At 37.0% G+C, this 27,839-nt stretch overlaps 1 protein-coding gene across 1 annotated transcript; it reads right to left on the reverse strand.

Annotated features, from left to right (window-relative positions):
* Positions 1 to 6,829: 6,829 nt before the first annotated feature.
* On the reverse strand, positions 6,830 to 24,889 carry oc (ocelliless). The gene is made up of 5 exons (XM_068285064.1): positions 24,286 to 24,889; positions 16,777 to 17,134; positions 14,899 to 15,053; positions 8,778 to 9,123; positions 6,830 to 8,731 (listed from the first exon to the last, which is right to left on the reverse strand). Exons 2-5 carry the CDS (start codon positions 16,946 to 16,948, stop codon positions 7,764 to 7,766), a joined length of 1,641 nt encoding a protein of 546 aa, XP_068141165.1. The 5' UTR covers positions 16,949 to 17,134; positions 24,286 to 24,889; the 3' UTR covers positions 6,830 to 7,763.
* Between the last annotated feature and the right edge of the window lie 2,950 nt (positions 24,890 to 27,839).

Here is a 27,839-nt window from a genome sequence, read left to right on the forward strand (position 1 = left end):
TAACAATAAATAAATCAAGGGACAACTAATTTTTGGCTTAAAGAGTATTCAAATGTAGCTCGATTCAAACATTTTTGAATATATTTGAATTGGAATCCACTACTAAACTATATGGTTTGAATATTCAAATGGTATTCCTTTTGTATTTTCAACATTTTAAGTAGTCAATGTCATTGTTTGTCGATTGTCTGAAGCCTACTTTAGGGGGCTTTAAACGATCTTGCAAGATACGCTTGTAAGTTCTGGCTTTTTCTTTGTTTTTTGTTGAACTCTTAAGCATACGACTTGGCGCTAAGTTTTAAGGCGCCTGAAAGCTAAAATTTGTCTGGCTTTACTATGACAAAAGCCAAGAAAGCGACAACTTGGTAGAAGATCAACAACAACAACAACAACAATGAAAAGAATCTTTGAAAATTTTCCATATTTTGGAATTCATAAAGCAAACAATATGTCAATTAATCAACTGACAAATGGCAAAGTGGCAAAAATTTTCCCTCATAAACTTGGCATAAAATGGAAGACTTAAGTTGATGGATATATTCAGCGGTATTCTCTCGCCATATCGGTTCACATCAAAGAAGTATGTGGCAAATCATAATAAATAATAAACACACACGCTCCACACAAACACACACACACACACACATGCAGGGAGAGAGACACAACAAACAACCATAGCACATTATCAGGCAAGTGCAGTCGGTATAAAAGTCGAACTTTGTCCATTAGCCGAAGCCAAAAATTAAGTTGATAAAAAGTACAACAACAAGACCAACAATAACAGGCATTCGGGCTAAATGAAAGATGCAAACATTGCCACCGCATCTCAACAGCAGCTGCCACGTGTCGCCAGTCAAATCGATGCCACCGCAGACCCACAGACCCATAGACCCACAGACCCAAAGGAAAGACCCACCCCACCCCACTCCAACCACCCAGACGCACTTTACACGCTACACGCCAAATAATTGAAATAACAACAGTTCTCGAAAAGTCCCAGTCAGTCAGCCAGTCAGTCAGTCATGTTGTTCTGAAGTATCATCTAGGATTATCTATATAGGGCAGGTCAAATCGTTTATATTAGTTCAAAGTTAAATTGATTGGGCTCGAATTCAGACACCTTATGGTAGATCAACTTTTGACATTTCTGTGAATCTATAAATTACTCTACAATGTATTAAAGCTAGGCTCTGAGATTACCCAAGTGCAGTGAGTTGTCCAAATGGCCCGAAGATCCGGGTTCGAATCCCAGGCTAGTGTATGGAAGTAGCCGTTGGCCTTAGTTGCCAGTACTTGTAAAGGTTGATAGTTTACTATATCCTAGACTTGTAATAACAATAACAATGACTAAGTAACCAAACTACCTAATTAGTTTAGCTTTTTATAGGGCTTTCCCTTAAAACTAAACTAACTAGGAGATCTTTATCTCAAAGAAATACTTGAAACCGAGTAAAAATTGTTAAAATTTATCATAACTTTATTTCCAATTTCAAAAGATTAAGATATTTACTAAATATTTGGTCAAAACATTGTCCTATCAATCAATTTTGACTCCTTAGAACCATATTTGGTCTTAAACATTTGTCTGAATCGGAATAAATAAGATTTTTAGCATATTGGAAATTCATTAGCTGAATTTTCTATGACAATAATCCATAAAAAATCTGAAAATTGATTTATAAATGTTAACATTTCAAATTTAAATATGAAAAATGGAACTTTTAAGATATATAATATAGAGAGAAACAGTTAGAGTTGACAAGAATTTAAAGGGAACATATAAAATACAGAGATTGATTAGGAAAAGACTTGAATATATCGAAACCCAACACTTACTTATAATTAAATTGTTAATAAGTTGGATTGTTTTTTAGATTTAAATGGATTACATGAAACGAATGATTCTAATTTTAGAATCATATATATTTTTTTATATTTTAAAAGGATTGAAACAGATTTTGCCAATTGCTAAAAAAATCTAGTAAAAGATATTTCATATAGATAATTAGAACTTCATTTATACTAAACAAACTATAACTTAATGTTTCAAATGGATTCAGAAAGTACTTGGAAACCTTTTAAATAGTCGAAGATGATTGCGTACTTACTCTTATAATTCTCAAGTGGTAATTGATTTGATACTTACTTACTCTTATAATTCTCAAGTGGTAATTGATTTGATACTTACTTACTCTTATAATTCTCAAGTGGTAATTGATTTGATACTTACTTACTCTTATAATTCTCAAGTGGTAATTGATTTGATACTTACTCTTATAATTCTCAAGTGGTAATTGATTTGATACTTACTTACTCTTATCAAATGGTAATTGATTTGATACTTACTTACTCTTATAATTCTCAAGTGGTATCAAAGTTACAGAAACAACAATCAAGTTATGAAAAATACTAACTATTTTGTACTTACACTAAAAAAAAAATGCCTTAAAATTGGTCGGTAAATGAATACAAACGAATGAGTCGAGAATTGGACCAAGAAAATTGAATATGCAATGCAATGGTATGCCCTAATGCCACTTGGGACTCAAGATTTAAAGGATTAAATCCTTCCACAGCTCTAAGTAGATCACAAATTGCCTTCAAATGATGATGATGATGATGATTTCTAACCCCCCCAATAAGATTGACGCCCACCAAATCAAAATAATGAGCTGGCCAGGCGTGTGCCACTGAACTGGTGCTTCCATTTAATTTTTATTTTACTTTCCTTCTCATTTTTGTGTGTTTTGGTTTTTTGGGGTTAGATGAGGGCGCTAAAAGGCGCAACGAAGTCATCATCGGTCGGCTGCAGATTAAAAACAATTTCTGCCGGCTAGCATCTCAATTTGCTGGCTTCCCATTTATTCCGATTTCTAGTCTCGGGTCTCTGGTCTCTGGTCTCTGGTCCCACATGCACTCAGCGAAGCCTCATAAATACCGAATTAGTTGGTAATTCTATAAGCAACACGCGCCCATTGATGGATTGCCTGCCAAGTTGGACGTGGGCGCGTGCAAGATAAAATAAGAAAGAAAACCAGGCAAAGGCAAAGCAAAGGCAAAGCAAAACCAAAAAAAAGGACCAACTGAAAGAGAGAGATGAGATACAAATAGATTTTCCATTTGCCGATTTCATCGTGACACGTGACAATTAGCCGCAAATGTTGAAATCATTTATTTTTCCTTTTGATTAACATTTTTATAATTAATAAGAGGAAAATATCTTCCTATGACTGTACGTATGTATGTATGTATGTGTGTGTGTGTGTGTGTGAATGGACGGCATAATCAAAATCGAATTCTTGACACAGCTTCTGAAAGAGGAGTAGAATATGTTGCATGTTAAACAAAGAAAAGGATTCCAATTCAGATTTTGGTTGGAGGTTTCATTAGGTTCGTTATGGGCTGGGCGTGTTTATGAGCTGAATTAATGGTTTACGATGAACTCGACAGTGACTCGCCTTTGCCTCGAGTCACACAATTGTGTGCCCTCCATCCGGAGACGTGGTTGACGGTAGGCCAAAATGGGGAACAGAACCTAACAAAGGGAACATGGCAAAAAGAAAAACAAAAAAAAAAAAAACATAAGGCGACGCGTGCCCACGAATGTGTGACAGTCTCTCTCTCTCTCTCTCTCTCTCTCTCTCTCTCTCTGTCTCTCTCTCCCTCTTGTTCTCTACACCTTTGCGATAGTTAGAAGAGATCAACATTGACATTTTCATAAGGTACAAACTGTACTTCTTTATGATCAGAACTTGAATCATGAATCTAAATTTAAATTTAAATTTAAAACTTCAATTTAAGTTTTTCCATTTCCTAAAAGGTTTTTTGATCTATTTCTAAGCCGTCTTTTTATATACTACTAATATTTAGTAAGAGATAAGCAGAGATCTCTCCTCAGATCCTGCACTATCATCAAAAGGATGACAAAAGATTTTTGATTACTGAAAAGTTCTAAGCAAATTATCATAATCTCAACGAGTTTGACTCTTAATTGGATCGCAAGTGACACTGAATCCATGAATGAATTCCACGCAAATGTTTCGATCAGATTCAAGTATGGAGTTACAATCCTTTGGACAGAAAATGCACATCTTGGTTAACGTGTCCCCAATCCCTTACTTCGGTGACAATATGTATCTTAAGAAAGCAGAATGTTCACTAAATTGCAAAGACACCGAACTTGGAGTTAGAAGAAGGTGTAAGTTGTTCGACAAGTGAACTTTGAAATGTTCAGATTCTTATTTTCTAGCCACCTGCGGTTCATGTGTTCGAAAGTATCCTGTATGGAGCTACAGTACACTGGAGGAAAGATGCATTTCTTGGCATTCCTGCAAAGAATCGAATCATATAATCGAAACAACTTCCGCTCTAAGGATGATTGCTATGAGAAATGCAAAAAGAGCCTCAATTAAAAATTTAAAAATTTTTAGAAACTCCTAACTTTGAGAACTTTGCTAAATTTTCGAAAGGAATATCTCATTTTAATGCTTTCAAATTCAAATTTTAAATTGAAATACAAATTGCGTTAATTATTAAGGTATCTTTTGAGCCATGACAAGAAGTTCCAATTAATAGCAAAGTATTCCAAATAATATTAATTTCATGAAGCTTTAATTCAGTTAATTCTTTGAGTATTTAAATAATTTGTGTCCTTATTTACAATCTTAGCTTAATATTTTAAGTTAAGTTAAGTTATTTTAAGTTAATTTCTTTGTTTCTGCAATCAAATCTCAAGATCTCATTTTGTTGATAAAAATAATTTTATACATCATGATTTTTCGAAGGGTTTAATACAGCTGTGTTCAAAAATATAGTAGCGCATCATTCTAGCCCTACCCAAGTTATAAACCGAATTATGGATAGATATATTAATGTAGATATATGTATTACGGAATACAATGGTACCATGTGCCAATTGGTAAATGACTTTCTAGTCTAGTCCATTTTCTAATGGACGTATTAACAGGATAACGACCCGAAACATATCAGAAAGCTTGCGAAAGATTGGTTTGCATCCAAAGAGATCGATGTTATGCTATGGCCACCTCAGTCCCAAGATCTTAAATTGATCGAGGACATATAGGGAGATGTTAAGCTTAGACAAATAGTTCAGGAAGCAGGGTCGCAAATCCCCTTAAAGCGTTTTGCTCAGGACCTCATCGAGTCGATGATCCGGCGTTGCGATGCCGGAATTTGAAAAAAAGCCAATACAACAAAGTATTAGACATTATTAAGTAAGAATAAATCGAATAAATAAACTGTTGTTTTTTTCACTCCTTTGTAGCCACTACTATAATTTCGAACAGGCACTTTTTAGTGTATTTCGCAAAAGTCATTAAAATATTATAAAAACCAATGTAAAACAAACGAAATCTAGTCATATTCTCATCCTTATGTCCTATTCTTTGAAAAATATAAAAAAAATTTAATTTTTTTATGTTTAACATGTCGAAAAATTAATATAAATGTTTTAAGGTGATGTGGTTCTATATTTTTGAACACAACTGTAAAATTGGGTAAAATATTGGGTTGAAAGAAATTGAGAGATTGACCAAATTGGAAAACTTTGAACTAAAACGTTATGTGGGCTAATCGTTTTTGACTGTCTCTCATTATTTAATATTTAAGGCCCTTTAATCCGGCCCTGGTATATTCCTATTGAAAACGATAAGAGGTAAAAACAGTCTTACCAAGAAGTTCTCTGCCAACTTTTTGTATATCCCAAACAATTTCCGCTCTTATGAAACAAGTTCGTAATATTTTTTAGCTAGATTTTCATAGAAGAATTCTTCTTCCTTTAAAAACAAAATCTCTTCTGAGATCTGGAAAGGTTTATTGGGAAAAGATTTGTCGTCGACCTTCTCGAAATAAGAACAAAATGTTTAATGTTTTTTTTTTTTTTTTGTGTTTTTATATATATATTATTCATCTGATCATATTTTTGTGAACTTTATACAATTATTTTAGAGTTTCGTTTTGTCTTGTTTATAATTAAAAAAAAAAGAATTAACCAGTTGTTGTTTTTGTTTTTGTTTTTGCTTAAACTGTATATATACGTATACACATACATATACATATATGTATATACACAAATATAATGTATTTATGATATATATGTATATATATATAGACCCACTCTTAAATATTAATAACTAATTTCGATTTTCTTGTGTATTATGGGTTTTGTTTTTGTTTTTGTTTTGTTTTCTATCCATTTCTTTCCTTTTTTTTTGTTTTTTGTTCGTTTTTCGCGATGTTTTAGTTTTCATTTTGTTTAAATTTCATTTCACTTAAAGTTTAGACCCACAGAAAAAAAAAAATGTGTTGGCTTATTTTTTATTGATTAATAACTAGTTTTAAATTTGTTTTGCTTGTTCTTTTTTTTTATAATTCGATTTTTTTTTTTTGCTTTGTTTTTTGTTTTTTGTTGCTTTTGGAATGAAAAGTGAAAGTTTTGCAAATCAATTAAATTGAAATTAAAACTAGACAAAAAAAAAAAAAGAAGAGATATTGATATAGTTTTTAGTTAAAATTACATTGAACTAATAAATGTGTGTGTGTGTGTGTGTGTGAGTTTAAGATTTGGATTTCATATATATATATATATATATATAGCAATACACACATATAGTACATACATTTTATATATATATATATATATACATATATATAAAAATTTTTTCGATTTTTTGTACACGATTTTTTTGTTTTTAAATTATGTTTTACTTGGTTTTTGTTTGGGTTTTTTTTTTTTTTAGTTTTTTTTTTTTTTTTTTTTTAAGTTTTTCATATAAATATTTGACTTGCCATAAAATTTTCTATATATATATATATATATATATATATTTAAATTGCTTAAGGGCTAATACTTGTTTTAAATTTATTTTAATGTTTGTTTTATTTCGCTTTTGTGTGTGTGTGTGTGTGTGTGTGTTTGCTTTTTAAGTCTGAAATGTTAATTCGTTTATATATATAAAGATTCTTAGTAATGGTTTTTCAGTATTATTATTATTATTATTATAAGTTTTGTATTATAATTGTAGAAATATGTGTTCACGACAAAAAAAAAAAATTAACTTTAAGCTTTTGGTTTTTTTTTTATTTCGTATTTTTTGTTATGTTTTTTTTTTTTTGGGAAAGAAACTCGAATTCGATTTGTATTATATATTAGATGATATGATTTATGCCCCTTTCTAGTTAATATTGCATTTAAAAATGTTTTTAAGCTTTGAATTTTGTTTTGTATTAGTTTAGTTAAGTTTTTTTTTTTTTTTTTTTTCTTTCCCCATTTTTTGTTTAATTTTATCACTCAATTTCTTCGTTGATCCTGGCGGCTTAAGCTATCTTTCTATATATATATATATCTATTTATTATATATATATATATTTTTATATTTGGGGAGACAAAAAAATGATTAACTATTCAAAAAAAAAAAAAAAAAAAAAATGAAGATAAAACGAATGGAAGTTATTAATTTAGATAATTTAACTTTCTCAGTGTCTTTTGTTTTTGAGAATGCAGCGCCCAGAATTTGTTTCACGTCCGATCTGTAAATGTCTATATATATATGTATATATACGCGTGTGTTTGTGTGTGTGATGGAATGTGTGTGTGTGGATATGTATGCATATTTAGCCATAGTTATGATCCTGCAACTGGGGCGAACTACTATCCCCGCTGCCACTGCCACCGCTGCCCCCGAGGTGGTGGTGGTGGTTGTGGTGTTGGTGGTGCTGCCGCCACAGTATTGGAACAGTAGATTCTACACCATGTTCGCATATTTGTCCTGCGGCGACATGTAGTCGAGGCTATTCTGGGAGAATGCCTGCGCCGACACGGTCCCTGTGAAGGATGGCGATGGCGATAAGCCGAAATTGGAGGCACTGTAGCCGGAATGCCCCATGTTGTAGTTGACCTGATTCTGGTTGCTAAAGTATTCCATTTGCGAGTAGTAGCTGGGCGCCTGGGCATAGTTATTGGGATATTGCTGATACTGGTTATGCCAGAAGTTGTAGGAGTCGTGATTGGACATATAGGCGGCCGAGTGGGCGGAGTGATGGGCCGCCGATTGGGCCGATTGAGCGGCATGGGCGGCCGCTGCTGCCGATTGCGGTGACATGGGTGTAATGGGCGGAGAGGGTGTGGTTATGCTGCTGCTGCTGTCCATGGGTGTGATGTTGCCACCGGGCTGGAGCAGGCGGGGATTACTGCTGGCGGCTGCTGCTGCCGCCACACTGCCATAAATGCTCTGATGATGATGATGATGGACAGATGACGATGATCCACCGCCTCCGCCGCCGCCGCCACCGCCAACAAGGCTGCTGCCCATTTCGCCGCCGGCATCTTTCAATGTATCATAGTGGGCCACGCCCACGCCAACACCAACTAGGCCACCGCCTACACCGCCCATTCCCAGATTACCGCCGCCGCCGTTGCCATTGCCATTGCCATAGCCGCCGGCCAGATGCTCTTTCTTGCACACAATGCTCACAGGACTCACCGATGTGGCCGGTGTGGGTAGCAATGGTGAGGAATTCTGATGCGCTGCTGTTACATTCAATGCTGCAGCCGCCGCTGCCGCTGAGATGTGTCCACTGCCGCCGCCGCTACTACTACTGCTCGATGTGGATCCACCGCTGGTGGTGGCCGATGCATTCAGGAAGGAACTGTGATGTGATTTAATCGATTGCGCAGCTGCCACTGCAGCGGCACTGGCTGCCACTGCTGCCGCTGAACTGCTGCCCCCCGACACCGCCGCCGCCGCCGCCCCCACCGCCGGCGCCTCCACCACCACCGCCTGGCCCGCTTGATGAGCCGCTGGCATTTGAGGCGGAGTTTTGATTTTGTTTCTGACTCGATTTGTTGCTGTGATTGTGGCTATTGCTGTTGTTGTTGTTGTTGTTGTTGCTGCTGGCACTGTTGTGGTTGCTGTTGGAATTGTTGCTGCTATTATTGTTGTTGTTGTTGTTGTTACTGTTGCTGCCGCTGCCGCGACTATTTGCCGAACTGCCACTGCAACTGGCATTGCTGCCGCTGGCATTCTTCGAGCTGCTTAAACTATTCGATTGCTGTTGCTGTTGCAATTGCTGCCGGCATTTGGCCCGACGATTCTTGAACCACACCTGCAATCAAACAAAAAGGATAAAGAAGAAGAAACAATTGATTAAAATAAAGAAAGCATCAAGTGGTTAAAAGGACGACTACAACTACAACTAGTTCTGAGCTCATTCTATGTTCTAAGCTTCGATTTCCTATAAATCGAATGTCATTTCAGGGGGAAATCTCTGATATGCACTCGTTATATATATTCCCAAAGAGAAATCTCATGCACTTTTTCTAAGAAATCATTCAATGACAGACAATAAGCAATATGAATTGAATACTTGAATTAAAATCTATTTAACTAGACCGCAATTGAAGAACAACACTCAAGTGTATATATATATTTGTTTAATCAAGTGTGTGTGTGTGTGTGTGGGTGTGTGGGTGTGTGGGTGTGCAAGTATTTTATCTATGGGGCGTGTGCCTGGCCAACGGCTGCAATTTTCCCACATCAATTAGTTTTCTGGGCGAGCAATGAATAAATTATATATACGCATTGATAAAAGTGAAGAGAGAGTGAGCGAGAGAGGGAGGGGGGGGATAAGAGGCTGTAGCTCAAAACTCAACACAACAAGTGCAAAAAGTCACGCGCTATGCAGACGAATGACTATGACGACGGGCCCAACAAAATAAAGTTACATCAACAGCCGGCGGCGGTCGAAAAAATTGACTCGATTATATTGTCACTCGTTATAAGGCTGTTTCCGCCTTTCCACATTCTCTATAAGCAGGAGAGATGCTTAAAGCAAACGGGAGGCGGAGGACACAACAATAAACAGGCCATAAAGCGGCACAGTCGAGCGCAAGGAATTCACTTAGCCTTGTTTGTTATGCTTAAGGGGCTGCAAACAATCCGCTAAGTGCAGAGAAGGACGAAGTAGAAATGGGAAGCCATCCACCCACCCACCAACCAACCTCCCTCACCCACCACCCCACCACCCTACCACCCACTCGTTCTCAAACCCTCGAAAAATGTTATTTCAGTGATTTGTTATTTGGGGTTGGTGTTGCTTGCTAATGGCTTGTGCTTTGGTAAACAGCAGAATTTATTACCGAACCCGAATCCAAAAAATCTTTACCCCCCACCACCCCCGTTGGCCCAATGCACTCGCCACTGCCACCGCCACTCCGGTTACCGCCTACGAAGTTAACACTTGCCACGCGGCGGCTGCGGCCACTCGAGCGTTTCATTGCCGCCACAACCCAAAATCAAGCCAAGGCCAAAGGGGGCGAGAGGAAGGGAGGAGGATGGTAAAGGGAAATCTTTTGGGCTCGTCGTCCTGTCGTCCTTTCGACCTTCCTTCCTTCCTGCCTTTCTTCATCCACTTGACGCAAACAAAAAAAAAAAAATGAGCATTAAACAAGGCGTATCAAATTTCATTATTTGTCAGCACACACACACCACGCCCTCTCTCCCCGCCCATCCTTTTCGATGGTCTCTTTTTTGTGCTGGGAATCTTGTTGTTGAAAATTCAATTTCAATTTCCAATTGAATTTTGCATTTTAACCAAGGAGCAGGAGGGGGAGGGCAGAGAAGAGCCTTCCCTTTTGTCATTTAACTTTTTTTTTCTTTTTTATTTTATCTTTGATATCGTTTAATGAACTGCTGCTTCAATTTATCAAATCTTGGGAATTTTTTTTTTTTTTTGTTTTCAACTTTTGCAAATTTTAGCAAAAATCTAAATAATAACAACAACAACAACAACAAAGAGCCATCTAATGAACGATAAAATACAATCAAAAAAAAAAAAGAAAAGCAAGAAGACCTGAAAGGAAAACCAAAAACTTCAAAGCGTTTCTTTTGCGGTTGTGTGTAATTATGTCAAACGGCCCCCTCACCCCCCCTCCACCCTCCACCAAGGGGGGGAATCACCAAACAGCTGAATAGCTAAAAAAAATCTCCTCATTAATCTTAAATTGTTGTTAAAAGGGGACAAAAACAAAAACCATTTATCAGCAAATATTTATTGGAAACCGAACCGAAACGAAATGAGAAACGAAATTCTCTGTAGATCTCAAAAAGTATATAAATTGGCAAAAAAAAATTTCACAAAGAGCTAAATTTAATATTGAAGGATCAATTTTCTCTTTAAATTTTAGCTTATTAAACTTTAATTATGATTTTTGTTCCAAAAATTCAAATAGACCAAAAATTGTTAAGACTTTTGAATGACTTTTAACTTGAAATTGCATTAAGTTAAAAAAAAAAAGCATAAAAAAAAGAATTTTCAAAAATTATGCGCACGTTTGCATAAATCTTTTCTGCTCTCTCTCTCTCTCTCTCTGTCTCTTACTCTGTATTGCTCACCCTATATATATCTTTCTATCTACCATTTTGGAAAAAGTGTGGAAATTGTTAATCCGCAATGGGAAAATTAATTTTATAAAACAGCTGTGCATGTCTCTCTCTCTCTCTCTTTCGCTCTCTCTCAGCTTTTGGTGACAACGAGACAAATCCTTTCACAAAACGAACAAGACAGAAAGAAAGGGAGAGGGCAAAAGGGAGGGGGAGGGGTGGAAGTAGCAAAGGGGAAACAATAAATCGAAGGGAAAATGGAAAACGTATAGAAAAAGAGTTTAGTAACAGAGAAGTTTTTAGGTGCTTGAACCCCCGACAAAAAGGGGACAGATTCAACCCCCGACGCTCGAAATGGAACAGCTGAAAAACAAAAAAAAAAAAAACTTGGAAAACCATGGAGGCGAATGAGGTGACAAAGGGCCAACTACTACTCCCTGGTTTGTACCCGTCGGCACAAGCAATGCTTCTGGGTTTTTTTTTTTCTTTCTTTCTCTTCTGTATGATTTATGATTGCGATGGCAGCCGTCGTTGCGACCTACGTCCTTTACGGGCTGTGCCTAGTGTCCTGAAGTCCTGCACGACGAATGAAAACATTAGGGCGTAAATGTTTGCTCTGTTCTGGTGCAGATAAGCTGCGTAAAATTATTACGTTATTTGTATTGGTTGCAATCAACGACACCCACCAAAACGCCCCCCTAACCAATGGTTCCAACCAACCCTAGAAGCACCCATAAAGATGCCTATCATTCAATTAATATTTACCCAGGCCTCTCCTCTCCCACTGCCACTCCTCTCGTTGTTAATTTTTCTTTTTTTTTGCCATTTGTAAAAAAAAAAAAAAAACAAGAACGAAATGATTATTTATGCGTAGTGCGATGGAGCCACACACACACACACACACACAAATTGTATGTATGTACATGTGTGTGGGTGTTTGGTGGCTTGGTGGCTCGGTGGGTTAAGGTGGAGCCTCCACAACTAGTTTTCTGCTAATTGAGTTGCTTGGCTGGCTTCCTTCAAAATGCCAGACACGACAATTTCAATTTCTATTCGTGTTTTTGTATGTACATATATCTGTGTGTGTGTGTATTTAGTTGGCACTGTAATTTAATATACAAAGCTGTGCCCCATGTTGTTGCATCACCATTCCCGTCCCCTCTTCACACCCCCAACAAACACAAGCCCCACCAATACAGTGGATCAGAATTTAAAAGTATTGAATCAAAGACTTAACTGAAATATCTATTTCTAATTGTTTATTATGTAGATTGTAAGCCTCAGACGTTTTAGAAAGGTATTGCCAATTCATAATATACATATACATATACTAACTATTATCTATATGCATTCTTAAGATCCTGTAGGACAAATCAACTTCTTTCTCCTTCTAAGAAGGCTTAGCCTAGTTCAGTTTAGTTCCAATTCTTAATCTAATTTCGAGTTTGGAATAGAAAAATTGCATAATTTTTAAATACGCTTTAACCACTGTGCACAAAAACTATGCACATTGGTCTAATGCTAGGAGAGAGAGAGAGACAATGAGACAAGCTAGTAACAAGATGCCTTATAAAAAACATTAAGCAAAGAGAAAGAAAGAACAAGAAACAAAAAAAAATCTATACAATTGTCAGTGGGTATGCATTTCCATTTCCATTTCCATTTGTTGGAATCAATTGTGTAAAAAACGTAAGGTTTGAGTATGTCTGGTCAAGCACACACACACACACACACACACAGACATAGACAGACTATCTAAATAGTGTAAGTCATTCATGTCCAATGAGCATATGCAAGTTGTCGCTGTCGTTGTCCTTGCTGACCCCTTCTTGACTATTTTTACTGTACGGGACGTGTCGTTTTTCAGTTGCCGTTGCCCCTGTCTATGCCCATGCTCATGTTCTTGCCCCGGCCACTGCAGGGGCTTCTGTTGCCAATGTCACGTCCTTAAATTACATGCATGCATGTTGTAGAGAAAGACCAAAGCCAAAACGAAGAATATACAAACAAAATCGATGCAATTTTCCATCGGGGGAAGATGGAAAGAAGAAAATCATGTTGCGGCTGTGTTTGCCAAAGACATTAGGCGACACAATAATAATAATGATCAGGTCAGTTAGACAGAGAGAGAGCTCTCTGAGAGTGAGTGAGATGACGTCGATCTCTTCATTGTTATTGATCATTTGGCAGTTTGGCCAACGGCGCTAGAAGGTCTCCCCTCTCCCCTGGTTCTATCTCAATCTGTCTCCTTGCTATTTGCTTAGGCCCCGTGCCCCTGTCAACACACACAACACCTAAACAAACATTGGCCTATCCTGGCGTATCCTTTTTGCACTTTTACTTTTCGACAAAATTGAGTTATATCCTGGCCGCAGTTGTGTGTGTGTGTGCGATAATGATGGAAATTGAAAGCAACCAAAAAAAAAAAAGGAAAAATTAGTGCAAATTATGCGAACGTTAATGCTTTGTGTAAACTCAAATGACACAAGGGGGGCGGAGTGGAAAATGCTTTAAGCAAATAAATGAATAAAGGCAAGAAATTTTCCACACACACACAGGGAGAAAGACAAATTTGTGATGTTGAAAATATGCTACCAGTTTTTCTTATTTGCATAGAGATTTTCCATAGATTTTGTTGCCTTATTTTCATTTTCATTTTTTAGAAGGGGGGAGAGAAAAAGTCATTTCAAATCTGCCGCGAACTTTCTATTACTTATTTTGTGTGTGTGTGTGTGTGTGTGAGTGAGTGTTTGCACCCACGACAAAACCCAGACACCAACTCTCTCATCCCTCTTAACCGAATCATCTTTCCTTCTAGCCATACACACACACACACACACACACACATGTATCACAGCATCGGTGGCAGCAATCTGTTTAGAGCTGCTCGTAATTTGTTTGTTTTATGGATTTTCCTTCGATATACGACCATATGCTTAATTAAACAATCATACATATAGACAAACAGACGAACAGACGGACAGACAGATAGAAACACACATCAAGTATAGCGAGAGAGAAAAGAGCTTTTCTTTGACTTTTCCACAGTTAAGCCGGCAATGCGGTGTTAACAGAAAGTCAGTAAGGAAAAATTCATTCAAATGAAAATGATTACCAACAAGACAACAACAAACAAAATGTTCCAATCAAATTGCCATTAAAATGGTTTTAAAAAAAAGGAACAATTTAAAAGATAATTGCAAAGACTTGGCGAATTAAGTGGATTATACAAGAAATATATTCAATTTCAAACTATATACTATTATAGTTCGATCTTCTCTTTAACGAATCACATATCAGTTGATAGCCCCAATCGATCGATAAATTGGCTATAGAAAGTTGTGAGACTGATTTGAAAATCTACATTGATTAGGCAAACCAACGCTTTGTCTGTTTCATTACAATAGAATATATTTTAACTAAGTCTGAGAGTGAAACTTCACTTCATTTTCATAGTCTACTTTTTGGGATAGTGTTTAAAGAGAATTATCCTACTAACCTGTACTCTCGATTCGGGCAGATTGATCTTTAGGGCAACTTCTTCGCGCATGAATATATCGGGATAGCGAGTTTTGCCAAATAATGCCTCTAGCACATCCAATTGGGCACGTGTAAATGTGGTCCTTTCGCGTCGCTGTTTACGTGTGTTGACGCCTAAATAAAGCATGCGAGAAAGAGAGAGAGAGATATTAACATTTTTTCCATATATGTGTATATTTGCCTAAAAGTAACGAAAACACCAACAAAACAAAACAAAAATTGTGCTAAAAGTTGCTTTAATTAACATGAGTGAGAGGAAAGAAAAAGTTTTTCTCAGTTTTTCTCCAAGCCAAGCCTTAACCGTTATTTTGCTTCTTTTTTTTTTTTTTTTGCGTTGGATGAGTAACAACCCCCGAAAATGTGGTTTGCTACCCCTAAAAAAGCAACCCCTAGGCACACGCACACACACACACACACACACAGCAGCAGCCGCCCCATTGAGTGGCAAGAGATTTGGTAGGTAGGCAAAGATGTGTACATAAAAGGGACTGGTATATGTATATAGAGGTATATATGTATATGTAATGTATATAGCTATATATATATATATAGATGATGCTTGTGCGTATGTGTGCGTGCGTGTGTTCGTGTGTGTGTGTGTGTGTGTGTTAAGCCGCAGCATTGTTTATTTTGCCCTGTACGAGCACCCTGGCCCCTGCTCCTCCCTCTGCTGACGGTGCTACCGATTCAAGTCAATGTTGTTGTTGTTGTTGTTGTTGCTGCTTGTGTCCTGTCCCATATAAACTCATTTGAAGGAGAGAGAGACACCCTTTTTCTCCCCACCCCACCTACTACTACTACCCACTAACTTTCTGTTCTGCTCACACTTCCTCTCTGAGCCTTTTGGCTTTTCTTTGGCAATGTGTGTGTCTCTCTCTCTCTCTCTCTCACTCACTCTGCTGTCTGTCTCTATCTCTCTATCAAAAATTAATGAGTTAGTCATTTTGGTCATGAATTTATAAATTGAATAAAACTTCACTTCACTTCACAAATTTGACTGGCTTTTGCTTTTGCCTTTGCAGCTGCTTCTCATTTTCGTTTTTCGATTTTAGTTTTTGGGTTTTTTTTTATATTTTTTGATATTTCAAAATGGTTGCCAAATGGTTTTTTGTTTCGTTCGATTTGTTTTTTTTTTGTTGTTATTGTTGATCGGTTAAACCAAATTAATTGCATTCTATTTATAGTGTCCCTCTCCTCTACCTGAAAGTCGAGTTCAAGGTGAAATTATGTGATCGACAATTGCACAAGCTTATATAATCGAACTAAACAATAGTTTATATACGCAACAACAACTACCAAGAAATGTTTTTAAAGAAATTCTTCTTTTTTTTTCTTTTTAACAAATTGATTATGTCTTCTTCTTTGGTCTCTACTTATGATGTTGTCGTTTCTTTGCTTTTTCTGGGCTTCTTTCTGTTCGTTTGCCTTCAGTTTTGTATTCGTTTGTTGTTGTTATTATTATTATGTTGTTGTTGTTGTTTTTCTCTCGAGAAGAGAAACTGGAACTCATTATTCATTTTCGGTTTTGGCCTTTTTGACAATTTAACTGATAATGATGCAATCGCTTTGGCTTTCCGTTGGCAATGGCCAAAATGGTTCCCAGCCAACCTCAAGAGGCGAGGCAAGGCAGAAGCATTTTGTGCAACAATTTGCTTACTCTGCGCCATGCAAATTGAGTTATCATCAGTTTAAATACATTTTTTCCATCATTTATCACATTTATCAGAGACAACTTTTAGCTAACGTTTCTTTTTGTTGTTGTTTCGTTTTCGTTTTTGATTTTTTTCTTACGTGAGACTTGTTACCAAAATTGTTGGACGATATTTACCCCACATACCTTGGGAGAACCCAACAGCCTCCAGACCATGTGGCAGACCGAAGGGACCCAATGATGGCATCGGCATACCCGGCGGCAATGGGCCATGGGGCACCGAATGGTGCGGATGTGGCCCACCATAGCTATGGGGATGTGGCCCCAAATCACCCGATTTGAGAAATCCCGCCGCCATCAAGGCTTCCGTTGAATGGAGCGCCACGTTGATGCTGTTTGACACTAGATTCTGTTCTAAATAATCAATTTTGTGTACTTAATACTTGAAACCTTCTGGAGCCTCGACGAACACCCTCTTCTAATCGGACAGTGGTCCAATAAAACACAAAATTGTTGATATTTGATCTCAGCTTTTAAATATTATCTGCAAAGAGATGGAGAGAAGAAATGTGTTAGTTTTATTATTTTCTATTTCTATTTATTTTTAAGTGGAATTCATTTAATTTGCATTTGCAAACAAAAAAATCAAGTTCTCAGACAAGCAATTTATATGTAAATTTCATGGAATATGGATAATTGGCTGAACATTTGCATATGAAATATACATTTCATGTTAATCAATCAATTGCAATTACATTCGATTTGTGATCGGTCGGATATATGTTTGTATGTAGTTATTACCACTCGGCACTTCGTTTAGCACTGTTTGGAGTAAATAATTCTTTGAACTCTTGCCACAAGCAATCAATTACCATCTAAGAGCTAAGCAAATAGAGACATGGGCTTATAAGGAGAGCAAAGGTAAGTAAGTAAAGCCCAGATTGCCTACCTTCTTCACCAACTAATCTCTGTGTGTGTGTCTATCTCTCTCTTACTCTAGACTAATCCAAAAGGTATTGGCCTATTATGTAAAGTTCTAATCTACCATCTAGACATGCCAGGATCTGGCATCATCTACCATCACCATCTTGTCGTCGTTGGTTGTGTTACCCAATCCCGCTAGGAACTAATAACGCCCAAAAACTTTGGCTCTATGCGGTTTAAAGATCTTTGATCTGCGCTTAGCCACAGGATTAGGTTCAGACACTTACTAAGGAAGGTAAAAGAACACACACACACAGAGAGAGACAGAGAGAGAGAGGGACACCGACTATGCCAGGGGACACACATGATGATGACAATGGTTCTGAGCATTAAGATTAGGTCCATAGTCCTGAACCTCGGATTAATACTCTACATACGAGTTAGCAAACTCTTTTGTCTTCCTCTCCTTCTCCTCCTCCTCCTCCTCCTGCTTCTCATCTTTTTTTTTTTGTTTCGTGCGAAAAAAAAATTAGCACTATCGGTAAAAGACAAATATGTAGAAACCAAAAAGCGGGGAGAGAGAGAGCAATTGCGGGATTAGCACGAACACCTCGAACCGAACGTCGACTCTTCTTCTGACTTGAAATTGAAAACCCTAAATGGATATGCAAGTTGCCCATATCCATCCGTCCTATATCCACACCCAGGCATAATTTGTCACCACAAATACATACATATGCATATTCCCAACTACTACTGGCTGCAGATACAAAAAATTCCTTTGAGCAAATTTGTTTTGTTTTGTCATGTCGTTTTCATGGCTCAATGCATTCGAAACAAAAACCAAAAAAAAAGGTATATACTTATGTATGTATAAAGAGAGACACGGAAAAATGCAGCCAACAAAACCGAAACCGAAATGGAAACCCACAGCCACAGCGACCCCGATATAACCAATGAGGTTCATGATGATAATAATGCTGCCGATGCTGTTGGGATGAGGCCGGGATGACCGTACCAGAACAGAACACAGACCCAAATTACATGCTCACGCGCACACGCAAATTAATAACACATCTGGCTCGAATCGGCAAGAAACTGAGACCAAAGTGAAAGGGATAAAGCCCAAGAGAGGGAGATGCAAAAGCCAGCCAGAGCGAGATGGGGGGGGCAAAAAGGATGCCCACAAAACTTTAGTCCTAAAAAGTGACTAACTTAAGTACTAAGCATTAAGTCACACACCTTAGAAGGAAGGCGAATTCGCCTTCTAATATTTGTGATTTGTGACTCTTGAGCTAAAAGTTGACTGTCATCTTTGATATTATTGGACTAAAAAACTATTTAAAGATGGAATACTACAAAAAAAAGAAAGCCATTCCTTTTAGCGATAGAAACATTTTGAAGAAATTTCAAGATTTTTGCATATTTTTTAGTTAGATGAAAATATAATTTCATTTTTAAAGTTATGACTAATTCTACAGAGGCAAACATGATGATTTCTTTAGGAAATGTTTTTAAACGAACTCTTGATTTTTCTACAATTTTTAGATGAACTATGTCCTTATCAGTTACTCTTTCGGCTTTTCTATGCCATTTCAAAGACATTTGTAAAGAAATTTATATCTAAAACCAAAGCTAAAGGCTTAGAAAAGTAATTTTGGGAATATCTGTCTCAATTTTTTATAGTCTTTCATGGAGTGCGTTGCTCAGGATAAACATTTCTAACTGAAAACCCATATATACATACATATATCCTGTATATAACAACATGTTTAGCATCTGCCAAATGTGTCACCCCAGTGGAAAGAAATATCTACGTGATTTTGTTGTCTTTTGGTGTCCGCCGACGCCACCGACGCCGTCGCCTCCATTGATTATGAAAAATCATGGCAAATGGCAAGAAGAGACGAAAACCCAAAAACCAAAAAAAAAAAAACGCCGAGAAAAAGGCCCCGCTGGCTTTTTTGTTGTTCACTTTTTGTGTGTCCATTGTGAGATGATGATGAATTCTGCTCCTAAGGCGAAAAAACAAACGAGCCAAACCAAACCAAACCAAATGAAATGAAACGAAATGAAACGGCCAAATCATTTCGTCTCAACATTTATCACGTACACGCACTTTCATTAAAAATTCATACGGCAATTCTTGATACGATGATATTCGTTACCATTTTTAGAAATCTCCATTTCACTTTCAGTTTCTGTTTCCGGGGGTGGACACTATGACTCGGTGTAAATGTCTCCTCTATCTCTGTGTGTGTGTGTGTGTGTAATTACGGTCAAAATAATATTTAGTTATGTATGTTTTTCTTCTCTTGATGTTTGTTGGATTTTTGTCGACTGCAATTTGAAGGTAAACAGCCTTAGGAAAATAAACAAATCGGAGCTACCGAAGTTTTTGACCAGCAAGCACCCGCATCCAACAAATCTGTTGAGAGAAACAGTAGTCCAAATGGAAGACTAGTTCTCCCCTCCCTCCTCCCTCTCTCTCTCTCTCTTTGACTGTTGAAGATTTGTTTTGATTTCTTTGAGTTCAGACCCTGGGAATGGAAATCTTCAAACTAAAAACCTTCTATGTATTAGCCATGGACATGAGAGTATCGATTTTTTCTTCGTCCCTCTCTCTCCTCTCTCTCTCTCTTGCTCGGTGTCTCTGTTTTTTTGTTGGCTACTGTTCATTCATGGGAATATTTTATGGTTTTTTTTCTTCTTTTTCAAACTTTGTTAAATGTTTTTTATGTTTTTTTTGGCAATGTTGATTAATGATTTCTAGAAAGCTAACAACAAATTGTTGTTTCTGTTGTTGTTTCCCCACATTTCATCATCGTCATCATCATCATCATCATCATCATCATATCTTAAAACAGATTTAGATAAACCGAGTGCAACCGGCTGTCAAAAGTGTTCACTTGTCAGACTGGCCTATTAGTTGGCTTAACCAGCTTCAACTACCACTTGAGGTCTCAACCTCTATAACAACTTCATTTACAGTGTTGAACAAGTAAATTAGAATCGGAATTGCAATATATCTTCATTTTTGAGAATTCTTGGCAAATTTGTTACCAACCATCTGTGGATATGATTGATAAAACTGACATTAAAAGTTTAGCAATAAACAAAGTTCCACCTAACCAAGCCAGAAACGAATGTAATGTATGATTTGTTGTTAAGTGTAGCACAAGAATTGTGTTGGCAAGTGTCTTAGTCTCAGTGTCTCTGTGTATTTCTCAGGCTCATTTACATAGTTAGCCAGCCAGGCAGCTACTGGAATATGCTACAACAGGCCAACAAGTCGACTTCGACTTTGACTCCATCAACAACATCTGCAGTAACCAACAGAGCAGTAACCAGTAACCAGCTCCCAGATCTGGCCTAGCATAATAAGCTTGTCTGTTCAAAATAATGCAACTTAATAAACGCAACAAAGAACGCAAAAAGCAAAACGCGAATGCGAATGCGGCACATCTAGGCACGTCCCGTGTAAGGAAAAGAAACGAAACGAAAAGAAAAGCAAAAAAAAACTAAAAAAGAAACTACAACAAGACATACATATATGAAAAACTTTTCTCGGATGTCTTTTGGACTACTCTCTACGCAAATGCATTTTGACATTTAAATTTGCAATTTTCGCATAAAATTATATTATATCTACGATCGCTTCTTAATTTTTTTACTCCTCTCTCTTTGACTCTCTGTGGATATTGGTGAAAATGCAACCTTGCCTGGACCCTGGACCCCTGTGCCTGTTGCTAATGACAATGATGAATGTAATGATGACGATCATCATCATGATGATGATGATGATGATGTGCACAATTCCAGCTACCTGACTTGATATGTACACGGCGTTGACGTTGACGTTTGCTGAAGTTTAATTAAGCAACGTGCCAAATAATTGAAAAAGTGTGAAGATTTGACAAGTTTAAGACGCATTAAAACACACACACACACACATATGTACATATATACATATGCATATTTAAATTTGTAGTATGCAATTGGCCTAGAAACTGGCTACATTTTTAATTACATTTTGTGTTTCTTCTATTTTTTTTTTTTTTTTTTTTAATCAAATTGACACTTGAGCAGCGGCAATGTTAATTAATAGATGTGTCCAACAATTGTTGATAAATTGCAACTAATAATAAGGAAAGCCACTTTCAAAGATAAGATAATTAAAGGTAGATTTCCAATGAGAGATTGAGGTGAGGCAATTTGTAAAGCAATTAACAATTTGCTATGTAGTAATGGCAATCAAAATGATTCAACTAGTTATAAGATAGTAACAATATATAGAATTGAAAATGGTTAACAATTATGTCCACCCAAAGAAGATAAAGTTTTCTCTGCCTTACTCAAGGAGAAGAAGAAACCAGACCAGAAATGATTTAAACAAAATCTTAGAAGAAGACCAACAAAAACTAATAAGTTTTGATGTCACAAGTGAAATATTATTAGAAATTCAAAATGAAATTATATATATTTAATGGGCAATATCAATATCTTGAGATTAGACTTGAGAATTTTGGTGTAAAAAGTTGCAAACTTGAATTATGAACCATGAAATTATTATTATATTTGAATTTAATTTTAATATTGTTTGTTTTTTTTTTTTGGTGTTTTTGTGTGTGTGTGTGTGTGCGTTTTGAGGTGTTTCTACAAATGATTGCATCATAGTAAACAATAAAATAAATCAATAATAGAAGAGTAATAAAGCAAAGAGGCCCAGAGGACAGACACGTTGGTAATAGAGTGGAGTGGACAGGGGGGGGAATAGGGACAAAGTCAAAGTCGAAGTCGAAGTCGGGTCATAACAACAACTTCAACTTATTATTTGACGCATTGTCAATGTGATCTTGATAACTGGCCGGTTGGTTGGTTTGGTTTGGTTTGGTACGGGTTTTTCTCGAATCCGAGCGGGAGTCTGAGTGATTTCTATTTAAATGGCTTTGTCAACGAAATTTGAGACACCAGCAATAACAACAAGACGAAACTAAAAAGTACAGACACGTAATGAGCAAAGAGTGAAGAGAGATAAAAATTAATAATACAAATAATTGAAAAAGTAGAAAAAAAAAACAACAAAAATCATTCAAAAAACTGAAATGAAACCTCACTTAAGGCGAGGCGACGCCAAGGCGTCACAAGAGATTGACAAAAGAGACGAAACAAAAACCAAACACACACAAAAAAAAAGGCAAAAAAAAAAAAAGGCAGAAAAATATGGATTGGGTTGGATGTTGGGGCGTGCTAGGTCTGTGTCTCTATATGTAACTCCCAAGTCGGAGCCAAAGATAAGCTATCAGGCAATCTGTGACTTCAATTCGATTCGATTCAATTCAATTCATAAATTGAAGCTCAAGTAACGGATGTAAGTTTTTTTTTTATATCACTGACTGGCTCTGACTGGCTGACTGACTGACTGAATGAACGAAAGAATGAATGAATTCGTATCGAAACGTCTAAGCAAATGTGTGGGAGTTATTCCAGGGCATGTCACCTAAAAACCTAGACAGGCTTCATCCATCTGAGACGAAGTATCTTTGCATCTTTGTGGCCAACGACTTGGATACAGAGAGAGGCACAGAAGACAAATAGAGACTAGCAGAAGGTGAAGGGGGGAGAACTAACAACAAAAACCATAGAAGAAGAAGAAGTCTTCAAACAAATTGCCTTGCATATTAATTTTTCATATATGCAAATTAATAATATTTATATGTGGAAGAAACAAGGCGAGAGAGAATGTAAGAGCGAGAGAGACTAACTTAAAATCGAAGAGCATTTTTATTCAGATGTTTTAATTTATAGCCGCCGCTTTGAAATTAGCTACAACAACAACAATAACAATCACCGCAGACCTTATCGAAAAATGTGTGAATAATGTGAACTGATCTGAACTCCAACTATAATATACATATATGTATCTTTATATTTGTTGTTGTTAGATGCTGCTGCTGAGTCTGGGGGGGGGGGAAGGGGTATCCCATTTGGTGTTCTATTGTCTTTTATCTTAGACGGTGTGTTATTTTGTTCTCCTCCTCTTTAAAAGGTTTTTAGGTAGCAGCTCATAACTCGAGCAATATCTGGCTTTCGAATGTTGAATGTTTTGCCTAATTAGCCCTCTTTGCCTACTAGAAGGCGGTTTTAATATGCCCCATTAAAATTATGAAAATTCAAAAGTAAAAACAAAAAATTAACATAGATTTCTCACATCCCATTCTCAAAATCTCATATACCTAAATATTAACCCTAGTGGTCTATTAGTCATTCGTAGGTAGATATTAGGGGAATTTCCTGTACAGAAACTTGAAAATTTTATTAATAAGCTCCATTGTTATATATCCTTAGGCAATTGCCTCATATTTGATATGCAAGTCCTTTAACTCATCAACTCATCTTGGCCATATATTCTCAAGAACTTGAACAAATACTAAATAAATTGTCATTAACATTTGGCATTAGTCATTAGTTTTATTGAACTATCTCAAACGAACATAGATACTAATGGGGGGGCGGTGGTGATAAGGGGTTCTCTATACTATGATGGCGATCCTTTAGGGACTTGGTTTCTGTTGTTTGATGGCAAGAGTTTAGTTTTTGCTTGAATCGATCGATTTGATTAATAAATATGTAATATCTATTGAAATATAATTAGTTTGATTAGATAATGTCTGTAGTTGATATAATCCTTGATTGTTTTGTCTTTTACTCCTTTTTTTTACTCTTGTTTTTTTTTGTTGGTTTTACACAATTCTTCTCGTTGACACTCACCGAAAAAAAAAATGAAACACATTAACTAGAACGAACAAGTTAAGCGATTTCCAGTCTTTGAACGTTTATATTCCAATTCAACTATATAGATGGGTTATATAGTGTGTACGTATGATATATTGATTGATTATCGATTATGGATGTGTGTGTGCGTGTGAGTGTCGCGGGTGTGTGGAGTGTGTGTATGCATATGTAGTTGTAGATCCTTATTTTGCGGTTTTAACACTTTGGAACACCATAAAAAAACGCTATACACACACGATTTTGGTTTTTCTGTATATTGAATTCTCGATATATTTCTCTTCAACTTTATAGTATTGTATATTGTATATATACTTGTGTGTGTGTGGTTGTGTGTGTGGTTTCTTGGTTTTTGCGACGGCAATCGACACGACGAAATTGTAATAACGGTGAAACGTTGCGTTTTTGAGTTGGTGTTGCGTTGCGTTGCGTTGCGATCGCCGGAAACGCTAACGATATTCGGTGACTGACGAGAGAGACGAGAGAGAGACACGCACAAACAACAATCCGAGCGGCACGAATGTTAGTTTGGAACTGATTTTCGTGACACCTTCGAACGGCCACAGCAGAGCAGAGCCGTAGCCAAAAACCTATATGTGGATGGATGAGCGACGTGCGGCAAACGAAAAAAGTCGTTCGACCAGTCCCAGTCCCAGTCCCAGTTCCAGCACAAAACGACGACGGCAAACCCGAACCGGTCGTCGGCATCACAAATGCACTTCCGTGTGGGTGAGAGCGGGATGGGTAGATTTTTAGCAATGGCTGCCGCTGCCTCTATCATCGCAGATGCCTGCAACAGAGCGAGATGGCTACACTTTGGCTTGTGCAAAAGTGGCTGTATATACAGTAGAATAGAAATACACAACCAAGCACTAGCACAAAATGTACTAGCTATCTCTCTCTGACTCCTCTCAAAGTCAACAGTGTGTTAGAGCGAGTAAAGTATATGGCACATCGTTTGCTGTATTTACCTATGTGTTGTTGCTGCCTCACGGTGCGTATATGCGTCTCTTTGTGAGTATGTGTGTGTGTGTGTGTGTTTGATTGAGAGTGTGTGCCTTCTGTAACCACACCCCCGGGAGTCGGTTCAACAACTTTTAGCCATATCTTTCTATATAAATTTCCTTTGCCAGCAATGAAATTTTAATGAAAATGACAGCAACCCAAATATACGAAAAGGGAGAGAAAAGAAAGCAACAAAAAGAAAAACAAAAAAGTATCCAAACGAACGAAGAAAAACTAAAACAAGGCAAAAATTTTCAAACCGAACGTTTCTTTGCCAACAAAAATTGTCATGCACAACAAACAAGGAGTGTGTCTGCGTGTGTGTGAGTGTGTGTGCACCCAACCAGCCATCCATCCAATTGCCCAACAGAGTGGGCGATGGACGTATCCTAGATATATGTATCAGATTCAGACTGAGTTGCCCCACGAGGACAAATCATTTACTCTTCGGCGGAAAGCGAAAGCCTCACCAAAAAAACGGGACACGAAATTTCACATTCGACTTACCCAAAATGTATCCAATTATATAGTCACCAAGTAATATTAAATTTAATTTCTATAACTTATTCCAAGAGAGAGAGAGAGAGAGACTTTCCTCAATGAGAGCTGCTCTAGCACTAGCACAACTATTTTTATAGAGATAATAATTTTGGGTCTCTCAAAAATGAAGCAAAAATCTCAGGTGCCTAAGTTTTCAGATTGTCATGAGAGGCAAACTCGAGAATTTCAATTTTCGTACAATATTTAAACCAAAACTAAAGTCCCTTAAACTAAGTTGGAATTGCATCTCAAATTAATGTCTCAATTATGAATGATTTATTGACAAAATAAAAAAAAATGAGGGAGAAAGGAAAAAAACCAAATAGATATATATATAGAAATTTTCACTGACTCATTTAAAAAAAAAAAAAAAAAAAAAAAAACCTTATCAAAATTTTATGGCAATTTCAAATAGCTGATGAAAGTTTTTTTTTTCTTTTTATTTAAAACAATTTTTTATGGATTTTTCCTGTAAATTTTTCAAAGTTTTTCCTCTTCTCTCTTTGAGTTTTATTTTTTTTATTAGAGTTTTTCTTTTGCCGAGTGGCAAATTAAATTGTTGCGGCTAATTGATGTTGTAGATGAAACATGAAGCAATTAGGACTGAGACTGTCCTGCTCGCTGTGTGTGTGTGTGTGTGTGTGTGTGTATTGGTGTTGATGGAGAATGTTGTTGCTGTTATTTTTGGTTAGGTGGATGGATCTCTCATGTGACAGTTTTGTGGGGTCGGAGTGAGAGACACAGTTATGGCAGCTTAGCATACAATTTGGGGCTAACAGAATGCAAGACAAGGACAAGGATTTTCCCAACTTTAAATTGATAAGGATGGAATGGAAAATGGTTTTTCATTTTTCAACCAAAAATTAAGTAGGTTGGCTTTACTTTAAAGCCAAAAATCAAAGAAAATGAGCCACTTCAACAGATGCTGACTATGAGTTTTCTTTAATCAGAATTCATACGTTTCTTTATCCTTGCAAAAACTGAGAAATATTGAAAATTCAAGTATTAGAAGCCTCATTTGGAGAAAATGCTGTAATGTTTTAGATTAGATGTATGATTTAATATCAATTTCGATTCGAAATTGGCTTAAACCACTGGCCAAAATGTATATACACCACCGTTTGACTTGTTTTTTTTTTTTTTGCAAAGGGTATAGAAAAAAAGTCAACTTGGTCGCCATTGCCCTGAACATTATTCATAGGCGACAGTTTTGATTGCTCTCAGTTGAGGGAGGTAGCTCTAGAAAGAGATAGAGACAGCAAAAACGGGGGTGGTGGTGAGGGGAGATGGCAAGAGACTTACATCTATACTTCTCCTTCTCGTTGAGCCTCCCTCTCTGTGTGTGTGTGTGTGAGTATGTCTATGTGTATGTGTGGGTGTTTCAGGTTCGAGACTGACTATTTTTTATTTAGCTCCTACGACAACAACAACAACAACAACAACCACAACAACAACTATATAAGTATGTACATGCGACTGCCAGGAAAACTGAAGTCAAGTCAACTTAAGGCCATTCGCATTTTGCGCCTTCTCCTGGGACTGATTAACGACAATTCGTTTGCCTGATTTTTTATTGCTGCTGCCGTTGCCGTTGCCGTTGCTGCTATGTTGCAACATTCATTAGCCTCTGTCGTAGGCGCGTGGCATGGTCGACAAGTATGATTTTTTACAGCATCCAGAGCCCAGTAAATTTCATTAGCCTCTGAGTTTGAGGTTGGCATTCAAGACAAGTCCAAGAGTCCGTTGTCTTTTATTGTTTCGATGCGAATTACTGTTGGAAGGGAGTGTATGGCGGCTTGTTTAAGGTCATTGGGCGTGGTCATAAACCTCCCAAAGCTAATTACTATGTGTTGAAATAAAAGTACTAATTCCAATGATGAAAAGAGGGTTCTTAATCTAACGATACCCCAAGAATACTGAAAACATACATAGATAAGATGCAATTAAAAAGAAATGACTTTATGCTGACTTTAAAGTGGATTTCTATA

Source organism: Drosophila tropicalis, unplaced genomic scaffold, assembly GCF_018151085.1.
Source record: "Drosophila tropicalis isolate 14030-0801.00 unplaced genomic scaffold, ASM1815108v1 contig_4, whole genome shotgun sequence".
Classification (NCBI taxonomy): domain Eukaryota; kingdom Metazoa; phylum Arthropoda; class Insecta; order Diptera; family Drosophilidae; genus Drosophila; species Drosophila tropicalis.